The sequence below is a fragment of the Aspergillus multicolor genome (assembly GCF_047715735.1).
Source record: "Aspergillus multicolor strain CBS 133.54 unplaced genomic scaffold BDW74scaffold_6, whole genome shotgun sequence".
Classification (NCBI taxonomy): domain Eukaryota; kingdom Fungi; phylum Ascomycota; class Eurotiomycetes; order Eurotiales; family Aspergillaceae; genus Aspergillus; species Aspergillus multicolor.
Genome location: NW_027395957.1, coordinates 118306 through 135755, shown reverse-complemented (window position 1 = coordinate 135755; position 17450 = coordinate 118306). Strand labels below are relative to the sequence as shown.

Below are 17450 nucleotides of genomic sequence, written 5' to 3'. Positions count from 1 at the left end.
ATCCCAGGCCTTTTTAAAGAGTAGCCCATCTTAGGCAGGGGGTGTGTTAACCACAAGGTGGCTGGGTAACTGCAAGGTGTTAGTGTACACACAAGAGAAGTATTAGGAATACTTATAGCAGCCAGCGGCCATGTAATTGTTAGATAAAGCCTGCCAATCCGTCTTAAACTGGTGGGATTTAAGGATATTCTGTGCATAAGAGTAGAAGGTGCAAGTCTTAAGGTTAAAGAGCTTATATAAAAAACTAAATAAAAACTAAAAGGTAAGGTAGCTTAGTTTTTAAAAATAATAAATAATAATTAAAACTATTTAATATTATAAAAATAGTCCTTTAAATATATAATTAAATTAAATCCCTATAAAGCACCTAATATAAATTTATTATATCCTGTTAAAGCACCTGTTTTATAGCTTTATATTACTAGATATAACTATAGTTTTTTTATAGCTTAGTATTATATTCTTTAATATAATTAGGTAAAATATCTTATTCTTCTAGTTCTTAGTATAATCACTAATTACTTTATATTAGTTAGGTAAATTTATTAGCTATTATTAATCCGCGCTGGCTATATTTTTTAATAATCCCCCTTTCTTAGGTTCTTTGTCCCTAAAGATCCTTTAAGTAATATAGTGCCTTATAAGTAAGTTTTTATCTTATTACTTATTTTTTTTTTATATTATTTAATTACTAACTTGTCGCAATAGCTTTTAGCTTAGGTATCTAAAAGCATAATCTTAAGTATTAAATTAAAAAGTATAGTTTTATAATAGTAATGCCTTATGTTTAATATTTATAATTAAATAAATTTTATATTAAATTTAAAAATTTAAGTTACTATAATAAGTGTGTAAGATTATATTAAAAGTATGTTAATATAGAACCTTCTTTCTTAAATATAAAATAAAAATATCTCGTGCAGGTGTAATAAGAGCTTTAGTTAAAAAAATTTAAAATTTAAAAATAAATAAAGCTTTTACTTATAAAATCTTATTATTTTTAAAAGTAAGAATAATTTTTTAACTAACATGCTGGCGACTTTATTTCTTATAAAATAAAGGAAATAAATAAGCTTAAAAAGCTTAAAAAGAAAAAGCGGAAATAAAAGAAAATTAAAGGGGTATTAAAATAAAGTTATTTAGTTACTATAGTAAGCGGCAGGAGCTTTTTTATATAAGATTTTTTTAATAATATTCACGCTGTAAAGGCTTTTTTCATGCCTTTATTTAATAACTTTTTTTTTAACTATTTCCTTGCTAGAATTCCTAAATCTTTTTAAGGTAATTAAGATACCTAACTAGTTCTTATAAATTATTTTCTAGTAAGTAACCCTTTTAGTAAATAAAGTATTAAATCTAACCCTTATATATTTATTAGTCTAGAATTCTTTTAACTTTATATTTTTTATTAGCGTTGGTTGCCTTATTATAGTTATTTTTTAAATTTAGTGTTAGTTTAAGTAATAAGATATAAAACACTGGGTACACTTATATTTATACTAGTAATAATAAGTAATAGTTATTATTAGCAAGTTTCTTTTTAATTTTAAATAGCCTATATTTTACTATATTAAGTTTATTACTTGGTTATTTACTTTTAATATTAAAATTTTTCTTTTTTATTATTTATTATAAAAGGTAAACTTTTTTTCCCTTTTTTAAAAGTGGCATGTCCTTATACTTCTTATTATAATAAAATTTTATTCTTTTCTTAGCCCACCTAATATCTTATATAAGTAATTTATATAGTACACTTAAGTGCTTAACTTATATTAAGGCTAATTTTAATTTTTCTTTAGCTAGTAATAATATTTATATTATTTTTAGGTTTCTTTCTAAGTTTACATAATAAGGCAAAATATTTATTATAGTATTTTTTATATTATTAATAGCAAACTATGCTATTAGCAGTATTTTAACCTAATTATCTTGGTTCTAGTTAAGGTAATATTATAAGTATTATTTAATTAACTATATTATTCTTTTTATTTATTTATTTATTTATTTACTAATAATTCACGGTTAACATGTCTTAACTTATTCTGCATGCTTTTATAATTATTTCCTAAAACTTAGACGTGAATAGCTTGTCTTTATTAAATGTAAATTTTTTTAGTAGTTTAGTTTAAATAAATACTTCTTGTAATATTAGTAATGCTAGTTTTTTTATAGTAAGATTCTTTATAACTAGCCTAATAATTATATACTTTATAAGCTTGTATATAATAGCAACTATATTAGTATAGATAAGTCCTATAATAGGATTTTTAAATAATAGTAGCCCTATAATAAAATTAATAATAATACTTTTTTAAGGTCTTACAGGGATATCTAGTATTTACATTTTCCTATATAACTAGTGTTAAGATAGCTTGTTTTAGTTATATTTATTATATTTTATAATATAGTTTTAAACCTGTTAGTGTATTCTTGGAAAGAAGTATACTTGTTAAATTTTTTTTATTATTTTTTTAATTCCTTGGTGTCCTTTTAATAATAGGTTATAATATAATTTAATTACTTCTTAAACCATACTCTAAGGTACCATAATTAATTTATTTTAAAAAAGTAGTTTATTATTTTTTTTTTTATAATAGGCTCCCTAGTTCCATGCTTAAAGTTATTTATTATTTTATTATTTCTTCTTAAGCTATATTATAAACTTATAATTATTAATTATATATGCGGCAGCTAGCTCGGCATCCTGGTTAAATTTAAAAATATCTTTATTTTTATAAAAGATATTTATCTTGGGGTTCTTAACTTTAACCATGTAGTTAGGCCTTTTACTTAACATATTTACAGTAATATTCTTTTTTTTATTAATATGCTTAACTTAAAAGTTATATTATAATAGTTACTAAGCCTATCTAATTTATTATTTATTAAGTTTTTTTATTATTATAAAGTATGTTAAGTTCTTATAATTAGTTTAAATAATAACTTTATGCTTTGCTTCTTAAAGGTAATATCTTTATTTTTTAAATCCTTTTATAATTATTAATACTTCCTAATCATGAGTATTATACCTTTATTTAGTATTTATTATTTATCATGAAAAGAATATAACTAGTTATAACTTCTTATTTTTATTTATTTATTTAAGAACTATTCCTATGGCTCCTCTAGATATATTTATTTTTATATAGTATTATAATTCTAGGTTATAAGGCTGTAATATAGGCGCTTTTTTAACTTTTTTTTTAATATCCTGTACTGCTCTTTTCTATTTCCATTCTTATTTAAAGGGTTTATTATCTTGTAATAGTCTAGTAAGTGGGCGTGTGTTACACGCGTAGGTAAATAAGTATTCTTATATATATTTTAAAAGTTTTAGGAATCCTTTAACTCCTTTCTTGTTTATTAGTATTAGGTAATTTAGGATTTTTTTAATTATTTCTTTCTTAATTTTTTATCCCTCTGGTGTATATTGCATACCCAGGTATTTAATCTTATTTATATTAAATTTATATTTCTTAATACTTATTATAAGTCCTATATTTATTAATTTCTGTATAACTTTCTTTACATGGGTGTCATGCTTCTTTTTAACCCTTAAAAAGATTATAATATTATTAAAATAAATAATAATAGTCTTATTTATAAACTTCCCTAATATATAAGTTATATACCTAGTAAATTTAGCTAGTAATTACTTTAGTCCTATAAATATAATAACCTATTTATATAATCCCATATCCATGAGGAATACTGTCTTGTAAATATCTTTAGCGTGTATTCATAAGTTATAGTAACCCTATTAAATATTAAAAATTATTAAAATCACGGCTCCTTATAAAAGGTCTCTTTTTTACCCTATATATAGTGCTTGGTTAGCGTTGTTAATTATTACTTTATTTAAAAGGTAGTAATTAATAACTAATTATTTATTTTTTACCCATGTGCCTTTTTTATCTTTTTTTGGCACTATTATAAGTCACGAGGATATATATAATTTTAACTTATAAATATATCCTGCCTTTTTAAATTTATAAATAAACTCTATTTTTGCTTATAGTTTTACCGGCAATTTTTAGTATTACTGTACCTGCGGTAACTTTTCTTTAGGTATTAAGGGTATCACAGCTTTAAAATAGCTGTTATGCTTTAGTAATTAATAGTTAGGTTTTATAAATAATTTAATATATTTATAATATTTTTTTAAAAGTTTTTTAAGCACTTCCGCGAGTTCCTTCTTATATTTTTTTCTTAGCTTTGGTTATACAGTCTCTTGTTATATTTTACTTTTTATTAATCCTAAGTTATATATTACCTTTTACTACTTATTTTTATCTTACTTTTCTAAAGCTTTCCCTAATACTTCTTTAGTAACTTAAATCTGTGTTATTTACTAATATTTCTTATTTATATTTAACTAAGTATTATTAACTAGCACTTTTTTAGTTATTTAATTAATATTTAGGTTTTATTAGGTAAGTTATATTATCCTAATAACTATATTATAAAATCCTTAAGGTATGGTTAGCATAACTTTAAATATAATATTCTTAATATATCCACCACTTTTTATTAGCATGCTGTTAGTTAAAAGCTTAGGTCCTTAGTAAATTAGCTTTTTTTTAAATTTAAAAATCCTTTAATATTTCCCTGTAAGCTTAATTACTAACTAGTATATTTTAATAAATTCTTTACTAATAAACTACTTAAAGCACCCTAAGTCCAGTAGGATTCTTACATGCCTTTTATTTAATTATGCTATAATAATAATTAATACTTTATTTATAATTATAAAGAGTGTAATGTTTTTCTAGTGCTAATAGTAATATTATTATTATACTTTAGCCTATTTTATTAGTTAGAACTGGCCTGTTTTCATGTAGTGGAATATACAATTTAAAACATCATAATTATAATAGTAAAGTTTTATATAATTTAAATATCCTGCTTCTGTCTCCGCGTAATAATAGTTATTATTACTTAAAGGGCAGTTATAATTTAGTTATGTAAGGATTTTTAGTGCTTGCGGATTTTAGTAATTTAATTTCTTAGTTTTCTAGTGCTGTAAATACTTATTATTATAATATTTTATTTAATTAATATTTTAGTATACCTTCTTGCTTAGCTTAGGATAATATTTGCAAGAGTAATCTTTTATATAACCTAAGACTTTATTATAAAGGCTTATTTTTTATTTATTTAATACTTGCTTGTATTCTTCCGTGAATTTAATATTAACTTGCCCGTGAGCAGGATATTCTAAGAATGTCTAACTTCTGTACTTATTATAGTTTAATATATAATCTTATTATGTTTAGTTAAATTCTTCCTAGTAAACTGCTTGTGCCGGTTTATAGCTGCAAGGTTTATTTACTTTAGTGTTATTATTAAATAGGGTTTATGTCTGTGTTTTTTAAGTTTTATAGTAAGTTATAACTATTTTATTACTAATTAAAATTATTAAAGGTGTATAAAATTCTTTCTTTAAATTTAAAGGGATCTTATTACTTGCTCTTAAGTAATCTTCTTTTTATTTATAAAAAGGCTTATTTTTAGGTAATTTATATTTACCTAATATTATACTTAGCCTTTTTTTAAGACTCGTGTAGTGTCCTGCTTGTTTTTTTAACTTGTTAGTAATAATATTAACCTTCCTATTTTTTTTAATTTTAAGTTCTCGCGTGTTAATATTAATATACTTATTTATTTATTTATTAATTTTCTTAAGGTCTTTTATATTTTACTAGACTTTCTTTTGTACTTGGCTAATTTATTTAGTTAATTTATTTATAAATTATATTAATTCCTTTTATTACTTTATAATATTCTTAAGGATATCTTCCTTTATAATATCCAGGAAATCAGGTTTAATTATTACATAGGCAGTATATATTTATAAATTATAGGTAGCTAATTTATAATTTTAGTACTTTGCTTAATAGTGTTTCTTAATATATCTAATTTTTTTATATTTAAAGTATTTTTCTTTAAACTACTTTTTCTCCTTGCCATCCTTCTGTTCTTTAGTGGTAATAGCAGCATTTATTTTTATATTTTTATTCTTATTTTATTATAAATTCTGCTTGCTTCTTCCTGCTTGGTGCACATGGGTACGCTGCTTATTAAACTATTACTTGTTTTAGCACATCTTAATCCGTGATGCTATTTTAATAAGCTTATTAAAAGTATTTAATTAGTTATTAATTAAAGCTAACTAGTCCTTTATTTTACTCCTAAGTCCTCTGTAATATTTTACTATAAGAACTAATTTATTCCAGGTTAAGTTTAAGGCTATTTAATAAAATTTTATAGTATATTTACTAATAATTAACTTATCTTAGTATAAAGCTTTAATCTTACCTTAAGTAGTTTATTTAAGGTTTAGATTACTAAATACTTTAAAAATTTATATCTTAAACTTTTTATAATTTTTAAAGATTTTCTTAGTTATTAGCTTCTAGTTTTTTAACTTATTTATTTAATAGTCTTGCATGTATAGCTTAAACTAATTAAATATAGGTTTCTTAAGGTATATTTCTATAAACATAACTTTGTTATGCTTATTAGTATTTTTAAGGTTATTAATATATAAGTGTATATTTATTAAGGTTAAATAACTTTATAAAAAAGATTACTTACCTTTAAATAATTCTACTTTATTAGCCTTAATTTTTTTAAAGCTTTTTAATTTACTAATCTTATTTACTAATGCAGTAATTACTCCCTTTATATACTCTAGCTTTTAAATAGGGGTAGAACAGGCTATAATAGCCTGCTATACCTAAAAAGTTTAATTTCCCATAATAATAATAAATATTTTTAAATCTCTTATACTAAGGGTTTATTATTATTAAATAAAGCCTGCTAATTTATCTTAAACCAGTGGGATTTAAGGATATTTTATGCGCAAGAGTAAAAGGTATAAGTCTTAAGGTTAAAAAGCTTATATAAAAAACTAAATAAAAATTAAAAGGTAGGGTAGCTTGGTTTCTAAAAATAATAAATAGTAACTAAAATTATTTAATACTATAAAGATAGTTCTTTAAATATATAACTAAATTAAATCCTTATAAAGCGCCTAATATAAATTTATTATATCCTGTTAAAGCACCTGCTTTATAGCTTTATATTACTAAATATAACTATAGTCCCTTTATAGCTTAGTATTATATCCTTTAATATAATTAGGCGGAACATCTTATTCTTCCGGTTCTTGGTGTGACCACCAATTACTCCGCATTGGTCAGGCAGATCTATTGGCTGTTATTAGTCCGCGCTGGCCGCGTTCCCTGATAGCTGTTAATTAGGTTTATAAAGAATATTTTTACCTTATTTTTATCTTTTTTATTTTAAATAAGGTTTCTTTTTTTTTCTTGCTATATACTTCTTATACACCTATAAGTGCTTTAAGTTTCTAACTAGCTCCTTTATAACCTCTTTATATTTTAATTACTTTACTTAAAGCTACTTAAAATTATTAATACCTGGACCTAAAATATCCTTTATATAATACTCTTCTTTGTCCTTATTCGCGAACCTGGTTTTATAATACTTACAAGTATTTACTCCCTTTATCTCCTCATGTTCGCGGAGCATAAATATATAAAACATATTATATACACAAAGACTAGCTAGTAAAGCCACATAATAGGCATTTTATCTTATCCGCTTTATCACCCTCCGCGGACTAGACTGGAGCTAATCTAACTTCCAGTTTAGCCTTATCCGCGACTAATTTACATTGCTAATTTAAACATAGTTACTAACCTAAAAGGTTCTTATAACCCTTTTTACATTATAATACTTTATTTACAAGGCCTAAGCAGCTTTAATACCCTTCCTGGCCTCCTTGCGGATCTCCTGGAGGTGTCTTGTCTAGTTAAACACCTCACGGGACACCTTATCCCCCAGTTCTAAGTCCAGTGCAATAACCCTGGGATTTATTTTATATACCATATAAAATAATATATCCTAAATAAATGCCTGCTGTGAGTTATTATACATAAACTCCACAAGAGGCAGATAATTAACCTAATTATCCTGCAAAAAGTTAATATATCCTTACAAGAACTACTTTAAAATACTATTTAAGTATTTTATTTAGCTATTTATTTATAAATAATATACAGTACTTATTAAGTGCTTTACCAAGATATAATATATAAAGTCTAACTAAAACCCCTTTATAAAAACACTCCCACGGTCTGTTATAATATTTACGGGCACGCCATGTAACCAGAATACCTTATAAATCACCAGGTAAGCTAGTTTAAGGCCCTTAATCAACTTCCTTATAGGGATAAAGTAAGCTATCTTACTTATTTTATTTACTACTACTAAAATAGTATTATACACCTCCCGCGAGCTATTAAAATCTTCTGTTTTAATACTTGCAGGCAGGTCTGTAATAAAATCCATGCTAATCTGCTCCCAGGGCTCCGCGGGTACTAGCAAAGGCTAAAGTAAGCCTTGTTACTTACCATAAATTACCCTTAAACCCTGGTAAATACCACATAACTTGCAGTACTTCCTAATAAAGTTACACATCTCTAGCTAAAAGAACCTTTGCTTAACTAGCTTTAAGGTTCTTTTTTTTGTAAAGTGCCCTGTAAATAGGTTATCATGCAACTTTACAAGAATTTCTATCCGTAACTAGTAATAATCCAGAATATATAACCTTTCCTAGTTATATAAAAGGCCCTGCCGCACGCGCCATTATTTTCATGGCCGCGGAGTACTCTTATACACCTTAGGGTTTCTCCCCTGTAATTTATATTTATAAATTACACCCAGGACCTTCCTTGCCAAGGGATCCTGCTTTAAAAAAGCTGGCAAACTCTTTAAGATTCTTTACAAGGGATTTAGCCTAAATAGCCCCTTTTTTTAATAAATCCTTTTTACCTCCTTGTAAGGAACCTTTATCTTTAATAAAGAATTACTATTATTAATAGTTATAGCTGCAAGCTATACCTGCCCGAGCTGCCAGGGACCTAACTTATTTATATAAGTTATAAACTAGTCCCTTCCCAGGTCTCCTTGTAAAGCCTGTATTATAGTATTTTTTATAACTATACTTAAGGATATATCCTCCTGGGTACCTTGCGCGTCTGTAATACTTAATTACTAAAGCAGCTTTTATTTTACTTGCTCCGCGTGACCCTCTTGGTCTTCTTTATATTAACTATTTTATATATAATTAATCCTTCGTGAAGGTCCATCCGCAGGGTTTAATTTTCCTGTATAATAAGTAATCTAAAACCAGAACCCAGCCAAAAACTAAAACCAACAAATCTGCATTCACAAGAGCACCTTTATTAGTAACTAGAACATAGCCAGCGCCCTGTGGTCCGTGACTACCTTAACCTCTCATGACATACCTTAAAAATAGTGCCTTTACTTGCAGAAGGACTTTATAATAACCAGGAGCTCTTGCTCTCCTGTTATATAGTTATACTTTAATATAATAAGTTTCCGCGAGAAAAAAGCCACTAGCTTTTATATCCTATTTAAATATAACTAAGTTAATACTTTGCAAAGATTACCTCCTAAGGCATCTATCTCCACCCGCGTGAGTAACTCCTTTATAAAATAATTTAATTTCATTATCTCCCTAAACTTCTCCTTAAGAAAGTTCACTGCCTTACAGGCCACCGGGGTTATTACTAATCCCTTATCCTTAGCTATCCTTGCGGGACTATTCTTAAACTTCTTAAAAAGATTTATAAGAACCGCTATTACTGCCATGTAGGCATGAATAAACCTGCGGTACTAATTAGTAAACCCGAGAAACACAAGAATATTATATACTATCTCGGGCATGGGCCACTCCTAAATCATGGCCACTCGTGATTCCTCTATCTTAACTTTATTAGGTATAATAATATACCCTAGGAAGTTAATTCTTTGTGTAGCAAAGTTATATTTACTTTACTTATAATATAGCCCTGCCCCGCGGAGCCTCTTAAGCACCTCGCGGACATGCTTCTTATAACTATCCATGTCTTACAAGAATATAATAATATTATTAATATACATAATTACTATAATATCCAGTAAATCTTAAAAGACCTAGTTTATAAATTCTTAAAATATTACAGGGGTGTTTATAAGCCTAAATAGTATTACTAAGTACTTAAATAACCTATACTTTATATAAAAGGCTATCTTTTACTTATCCCCTCTTATAATTTAAATCTAATTATAGGCATCCTAAAGATTTAACTATGTATAAATCCTTATATTACTTAATCTCGCGATTATCTTATTAATAAGAGGAAGTAAATAATAATTTTTTATAAATATGGTATTTAGCCCGCGGAAGTTCACGCATACACAAACTCCGCTATTCTTCTTGGGCGCATATAACAGCAGTACCCCAGCCAAAGATTTAAATAAATAAATTTATCCCTTTATAAGCATAATTTATATATACTTATAAATAGCTGCAGTCTCCTGCGGAGAATAGTAATATAAGGGCCTAAATAGCAGCTCCTTACCTTCCTTAATCTTAATCTTAAGATTAACCCCTTTATAATAGGGTGGAAGTTATTAGGATTCCTTTTTTAAAAAGATAATTACAAGATCCCTGCACTAATCTGGCAGCTTATTACCTAATATAATTTATTTAATTTTTATTATACTAATCTAAAAGAATTACAGCTGGTCCTTGTGAACCCCTTTTATAAACTCTTCCGCGGAGACCCCTTTTACTTAATAGTCTTACTCCATGAAGGTTAATCCCTTTAAAGCCCAGATAGTCTATAGGTTATAAATCTCTAACTATAGCATTCCTAGTATTATTTATTCCATGTCCGGGGAAATTATTATAAGTATCCTAAACTCCTTCTAGTTCCCGTGCAAGTCCTGGAGGGTTATATCTACCTTTATAATACCCTTATTCCGCACTCGCCCTTTATTAATGGCACGCGTGAATATCTAGTATGGCAAGATCTTTTATCCTGCCTGCTTTATAAAAAGAGAAGGAACTATGTTTACTTTACTTTTATAATTTACAAGCACCTCGTGATTCATGGCTGCCCTGCTAGGTAAGGTAATCTTTACAGGTAAGATTATTTACCTTACAAAAACCTAATTTATTTCTAGCTAAGATTATTTACTAATAATTATAACTATTATTATAAGGTCCTTATATTATTTTTTATCCTTTATCTTCTTCTTAAGATATAAATAATTTAATTTAATATACCTAATCTTTTTATAATAGTAATACTAAGGCTCTTACTTCTTTCTTTCCTTTTTTATAAAAGCAGGCCTTTTAACCTTGTAATTACCTATTTTTTATAAAGATTCCTTATTCTTGCCCTGCAAAAAGTTATTTAGTTTAAAATTCATGTTTACAGGTTTTGAATTGGTACTGGTCTAATCTTATGATATAAAAAAAAGGCTTGGTCAAAGCTTAATAATAAGGGACACTAATTCCGCGAGCGTTTTCAGGAAGTACAGCTATTCATGGACCTTTTGCTTTATTATAGGTAAGTATAATTTAAAAAAGATTTATAAAAAAATAGTATTAATTTAATTTCCTTGTTCTCCTAGCTCTAACTACTGTTCCCTTTAATATTACAGGTACGCATAGTCTAATTTATTCTTAGCCAGTTTTATGCATAAAGCCTTACTTTACACAGTGTGCAACCTATCCGCAGGATCTCCTAACTCTTTAAGAAGAAACTCACGGAGGTCTATCCATATTAAGGTCTTTAATATTATAAACTCCACGCTTTATAAATCTTATAATATTAAATTAAAATAAAGTACTATAAAGTTTAAGACCTTTTCTAGCAAGAAATTATTAGTTTCTCCAAAGGCCTAAACTCTTTTTATAAAGGCATAGTAATTTATATAGCTTTTATTACTATATTAATTCTTTTTGCTAGGCAATTATAAGATAAGAGTTCTTTTTTTTAAAGGCATAAAAAAAAAGTCTAATCCTTCTTGCATATACCTGCAAGTAATCTTATTTATAACATGTTTTTTATAAAGCTATTAAATTAGCTTTACTTATTTTAGTTCCTTTTTTTATAACCTTGCTTGCTTGTAAAGTTCTTCTAGAGATAGTTTCTTAAGCAGCCGTGAGAGGGGTGGCTCCCCCTTATATAAAGATATAATAATTTTAAAGTTAGATTCTGTTAAGCCTTTATAAATAGCTGTAAATAAACCTTTTTATAAGGGGTGAACAGGTGCTCCCTGGATAGTCTTACAAGAGATTATTTCTGGTTGCCGCGAGGATAACCGGGTTCGCGGCATAGGTGTAAATTACCCCTTATAAACTAAATATATTAATAAGTATTAAAATTATAAGGTCCTTGGCCTTAAAAGGGGTTAGTAAATAGTGTAAAAGGGTATAATATACCTAAAAGGATAAGAATAAAAGGGTTTAAAAGCCTTTTTCCAGAAACTAGCTTTATTATAAAATTAATACTAAGAATTAAAACTCTTCCCTTGCGGAGGACAGGTATCCTCTGTGCGCGCTAAGTCAGCATGGGTGCTGACTTAGCCTATCCGCGGAGGATCCTCCGCGGATATCTCTAAGTTCTTGTGGAAGGGCTATGTACAATGTCATGGGCCTTACACTTGGTTTCCTGGCTAAATAAGCCAAGGCTTGCCAGGCATGTCATGTCTGGCCACTACCTTTGCAGTGATAATAAGGCCCATCGCGAAGCTAGTTTTATTAAAATTATATATATCATCTAGGAGAATCCCTTTATTATTGCAAATAGACTTATAGAAATTAAACCACTTTATAAGGATCCTGGGATCCTCGCACAGTGCCTGCTGTTAATTATAGCGCCTGGTAAAGCGAGACTTTAGTTCAGGATAATGGATTAAGAAGTTGGTAACCCAGTTCTTCCCTAGGAAAAGGGGGTGGGGGGGTGGTGGAATCCAACTTCAGGATAATCTCGGCCATCTCTGTGATATAAGAATACCATGGCGGACATCCACGCTTATCCCTGGATATAATTTATTTTACTAAGTAATCCTCCTAAGTTTAGGATAACCTTATCTGGTGGTTGCGAAGTTCTTGCTAATTTTAATGTCCTTAAAGTTAATCTTAAGAGTGTACCACGCGGTACCTTAAAAACATCTGCTACTTAACAAGTAGACTAAATTTTGCCATTTTTTAACATGTTTATTGCAAGTTGGATCCTCCCCTCTTGCTTAATTAATTCTTGACGCGATCAGCGCGCTTTTCGTGGCATGATGGCTGTTTGAAATGTTGTTGTTGGTGTGCTCTATGAAAAATTAAGGGGTGGGCGGAACGCTGGGGGTGGGCGGATCGCCTGATAGATATGTTACAGGTAGAGCTGACCAATCACATCTGGCGAGAGACAAGGTGACTTTCCAATTCCATCGGCGTTGATATATAACGGCATTCGAACACGTCCAGCAATCAGGAATGGCCTTACTTCCTTTCGATAATGATGGGTTCGGAATGCTAAGATGGAGTGCATGGGCCCGCGAATCGGCCGCGATCACCGTGATATGGAGATCGGAGGAGCTCGGGGTAGACCACGGTCCAAGCGGCCACTTTGCGTATATAGTTTCAGAAACGGCAGGCGTACTTAGAAGTCGTTGCTAATAGGTACGGCACAAACCATGGTCATATTGGCAAAACAATCAGAGACTTGAAGAGAGTCTTGTTTACAGCTGGAGCCTGCAAGTGGGTCCGGGGAGGACGGCTAGTCCCTGACGTTTGCACCGTTTGCCTGCGGTGTTGTCTCCGGCAAAGCACCGTGATCCTCGTCCTCTCCTCTTACTCTTCCCCTGCCCATATTCCCTCAATCCCAGGCTTCTTCCAATGCCAATATGGCCGACGAGATACCTGAGCTCCCGAGCATTGCCGAACTCAAAGCCTCAAGCGACCTCCTCTATTCTACTGAGAACAGCGTCGCAAAAGCTTATAAGCCAATGTCTGTCTGCCTGGTTCCAAGCGACTATTGCGGGCGATGACACACCGGGCAGAGCCCACGGGGACTAAGGCTCCTGGATCAGAAGTCTACCACATCGATAGCTGGCCTTTGGTTACTAGGTATAGCAAATGCGGCGCAAAAGTCTACTGATACAACTGCAGGTGTGACTTTATGAAGTCCCCATGTCTTCTAGACGTACCGCGTACACTCTTGTTTACCCACAGTTGTGTTCAGTGTCTCCGACGACCCTATCCCTCCTTCACGTCTTTCAAAACTGGATGCTTCTGACCTTTACCGTATGCTAAGGTTGAGCTAGAAAGCTTCCAATGCCCCAATGTCCCAAGGTACCACCAGCGTCACCGCAGACAACCGCTCACCAGGGCACCTCTTCGTTCTCTCCGCATTCTTGTCCACGGGTATTTTAGGGCCCTGCCTCCGCAAGCCAAGCTTTGCTGGAGCTTTGCTGGTGGTGGGCGTACTGTTCTCTGCAAATCAGATATGCGTACCTGCCAGACCGTACGCCAAAGCGCCACTTCCGGATAGACCATGGCCGAAAACACAATTGCTTTGGCTTTCCAACCACCCTTGCCTCATCGTGAAAGTGGCTTTAGGATCCGCTCAACTCCTGGGTTGCGAAGTAGTTCGTAACTACTAATCTTCGATGCGAGATTTCACGATCTAGATAATACACAGGCAACCTGATCTTAGCGGCGAATGCATACCCAGCGCGGTTGGTGGGAGGTAGTTCTTGTATGTAAGTTTGTTCATATGACACTCTGTAAGTACCAGGACTAACAAGCGTATGTAACAGGCCATGCGAAGTGCGATACCATGCAGCAATATCCAAGCCCTCAAAATCCTCCCAGTCCCTCATCCCATATCCACCAACCACCTAATAAGCATACTCAGCATTCACAACATCATACCTCTTCCCCATAACATTCAGCACATACTTCGTCTCCGCAGAACTATACGTCGCCTCAATCACGGCATCAATATTATAATACTCTTTGCCATCCGCCCTTTTCACAACCGTCCGCTCCAGATCAACCAGCGGAATAGCCGAGAGATTCGCCTTGAGCGTAACAAGCACCTTCGTGCCAGGATTCTTATGAACCGGCGCATCAACGTTCTCCGCATTCGCCCACACATCCGTGTACACGTACCCCGGCCGCCCCTTGGAAACAGGGAAATCCTGGTAGAAGTCGATCGGAATCGCTTTGTCTTCTTGCAGCGTTGCGCCGCGCTCCAGGAACCAGAACATCGCGTGCACACGGTATTGGCCGTGCCGTGTGCACCAGTAGCGCTTTGTTTCGTCGTGTCCTTTATCCCTTCGATATGGGGTGTGCAGTTCGATGCCGTAGTGCTTGCGGGCTTTGCGCGAGACGACGTCCACTGTCTTCAGGGCTTTGGTCCGGGATAAGCCCATCATGACTGCACCTCGCACAACAGCCGTCCATGCATTAGGGGGCTGAAGAACCTCGACGCTCTTCAAGGCATCCCGCAGCCGTTCCTTGAGGTATGCATTCTGTCCGAACCCGCCGACCAGCAGGACGGCGCGGATGTCGATTCCCTTGCCGGTGCCTGTGGTACTGGTGTTCTTGCAAGCCGCGATCTGGTCCTGCACGTACTTTATTACCTTGAGTATCAGAGGCTCGAAAATGAAGTGCATTTCGGACGGTGATATAGTGATTTTTCCGCGGCGAATGTTTAGGCTGCTGTTGTTGGCCATTCCGGGGACGGGGATCACGTAGCCTGCGCCGCCGTCGATTGTGGGGGAGTATTGTTTTTTGACCTGCACAACTCATCAGCATCTGTCCCTGCTTCGGGGGTTAGGGCGGGTGGGAAGGTGTCGCACAATCGAGTCAAACCGCTCCACGGCCTCCTGGAGCACCTCATCATCCCATCCCTCCTCCCGTCCAAGCTTCCGCGTAAGGAAGTCCGCGAAGCGTCTGTTCAGAAACGTCGATCCACACGGCCCGCCAGTCCCCGTCGTGACCTCTTCAACTTTCAGTATGGGACTGAGCTCGATAATCCGGTACGAGATCAGATCGACCGTCCCGCCGCCGGCATCACAGAGGACAAAGCTATCGCCGACTTTGAGGCCGTGTGGGTCTAGACCCTGGATTGCGTAGATGGCTGCTGCTTCGGGCTCAGAGACGAGATGTACGAGGGGTTCTTTGGTTTCTGGGGAGGTGGTAGAGTAGGAGGAGGCCTTCTTCCACGCCTTCAGCGTCTTGTCCTTTGCGGCCTCGGTCCAGATAGCGGGGACGGTGAGGGAGAATTCAAGCGGGATTGTGCGGAGCAGTGCGGCGCCGAGTTTCTGTTCGAGGCTGTACATTATGTGCGCGTGGATTGCGGAGAGGTAGTCGCTCGCCAGCTGGTCGGGGGTCTTGTCGCCCCAGGATTTGGTGGAGACGAGGGGGTTGCTTTCGTCGAGGCCGCTGTGCCCAGGCAATCAAATCAGTAACGTCCTCTACATAACGGGAGGAAGGGAGGTGTATGCGGACGCACAGCTTGAACCACTGATACCGATCGACCAGCCCGGGGATCTGAAACCCCCATTCGATCTTCTCCTCGTCTTTGGTATCTGGATTCGCCGACTTAGGACTAGTATAGCGCAGCTCGGTCGGCACCTTGACGCTGCTGATGCCCTCCTGCGTACCGGTGTGCGAGGGCCATGATTCGATGACGGAGATGTGGTCGGGCTACAAACACGTAAACGCATCAGTAACCCCAAGTACCGTAGAGGGTGGGAAGTATGGGAGGAGTGCATACCCTCCTCGTCTCCGCCCACGCGACACCCGTAAACGTCGTGCCGAAGTCTATGCCAATGATGATCTTGCGGTCGTCGAGCGAGAGGGAGTCGAACGTCTTCTCCATCTTCCTGGTTGCGTTCAGTAGCTGTTCAAGGGAGGGCGATGCGCGGGGTTTTGCCATAAGCTGTGCAGTGCGAAACGTCAAATCTAAGAATGAAGTGCAAACGAGCAGGTAAAGGTACCACGGAAAAGGCGGGAGCAAGAAAAGAGGGAAGATGGTAATAAGGCTGCCTTTGTTCGTTGCAAAAGCAGTAGCAGGGCAGCCTCGCCGTCTCGTGTCTCAGCTTCTGCAGCTGTCTGTCTTGGTATCGGTATGCAATGCTCACAAGGTGACCCCGCCTCCAAAATCAAGCTGGCGATGCGTCGACTGACTCGCCGAGGCAGAATATCTCTGAAGAAAGCACAGCCTATCGGCTATTCTTCTCTCATGCAGAGCCTCGTGCCCGGGTGAAGCTCCAATGGCACGCTAGAGAGTGTGGCACGTTCGTCTTGGACAGGACAGCCGCTAGCCCTAACTAGTGCCAGTGCCTGCGCCTGCAGCCGCGCCCCGTCCCTACCGTATCGTACCCCGGCCCCCGGGCAATCGGATGCGACTGCTAGCGGTATCTGCCTTGCGCCTCGTGCCCCGCATGAGGTCAGTCCACGGGTGGGTGGTTATCTGCGGCTAGAGGTGCAGTGGTCTGGTCGATCGGTGGTTTTATCTCCTGGAACTTTGGACTAGACTCAGACATTGCTGTTTGAGCTA

At 34.0% G+C, this 17450-nt stretch overlaps 2 protein-coding genes across 2 annotated transcripts; one reads left to right on the top strand and one right to left on the bottom strand.

Moving 5' to 3' along the window:
• The first annotated feature begins 14122 nt into the window (after positions 1-14122).
• Positions 14123-14696, top strand: BDW74DRAFT_121318 (uncharacterized protein). The gene has a single exon (XM_073722028.1). The coding sequence runs from the start codon at positions 14221-14223 to the stop codon at positions 14539-14541; it is 321 nt and encodes a 106-aa protein (XP_073585866.1). The 5' UTR covers positions 14123-14220; the 3' UTR covers positions 14542-14696.
• An 82-nt stretch (positions 14697-14778) lies between these two features.
• BDW74DRAFT_166661 (Hsp70 family protein) lies at positions 14779-16769 on the bottom strand (the record flags this gene model as incomplete). The annotated part of the gene is made up of 4 exons (XM_073726588.1): positions 14779-15681; positions 15745-16330; positions 16401-16594; positions 16665-16769. The coding sequence occupies 4 exons, from the start codon at positions 16767-16769 to the stop codon at positions 14779-14781; spliced, it is 1788 nt and encodes a 595-aa protein (XP_073585865.1).
• Positions 16770-17450: the final 681 nt, after the last annotated feature.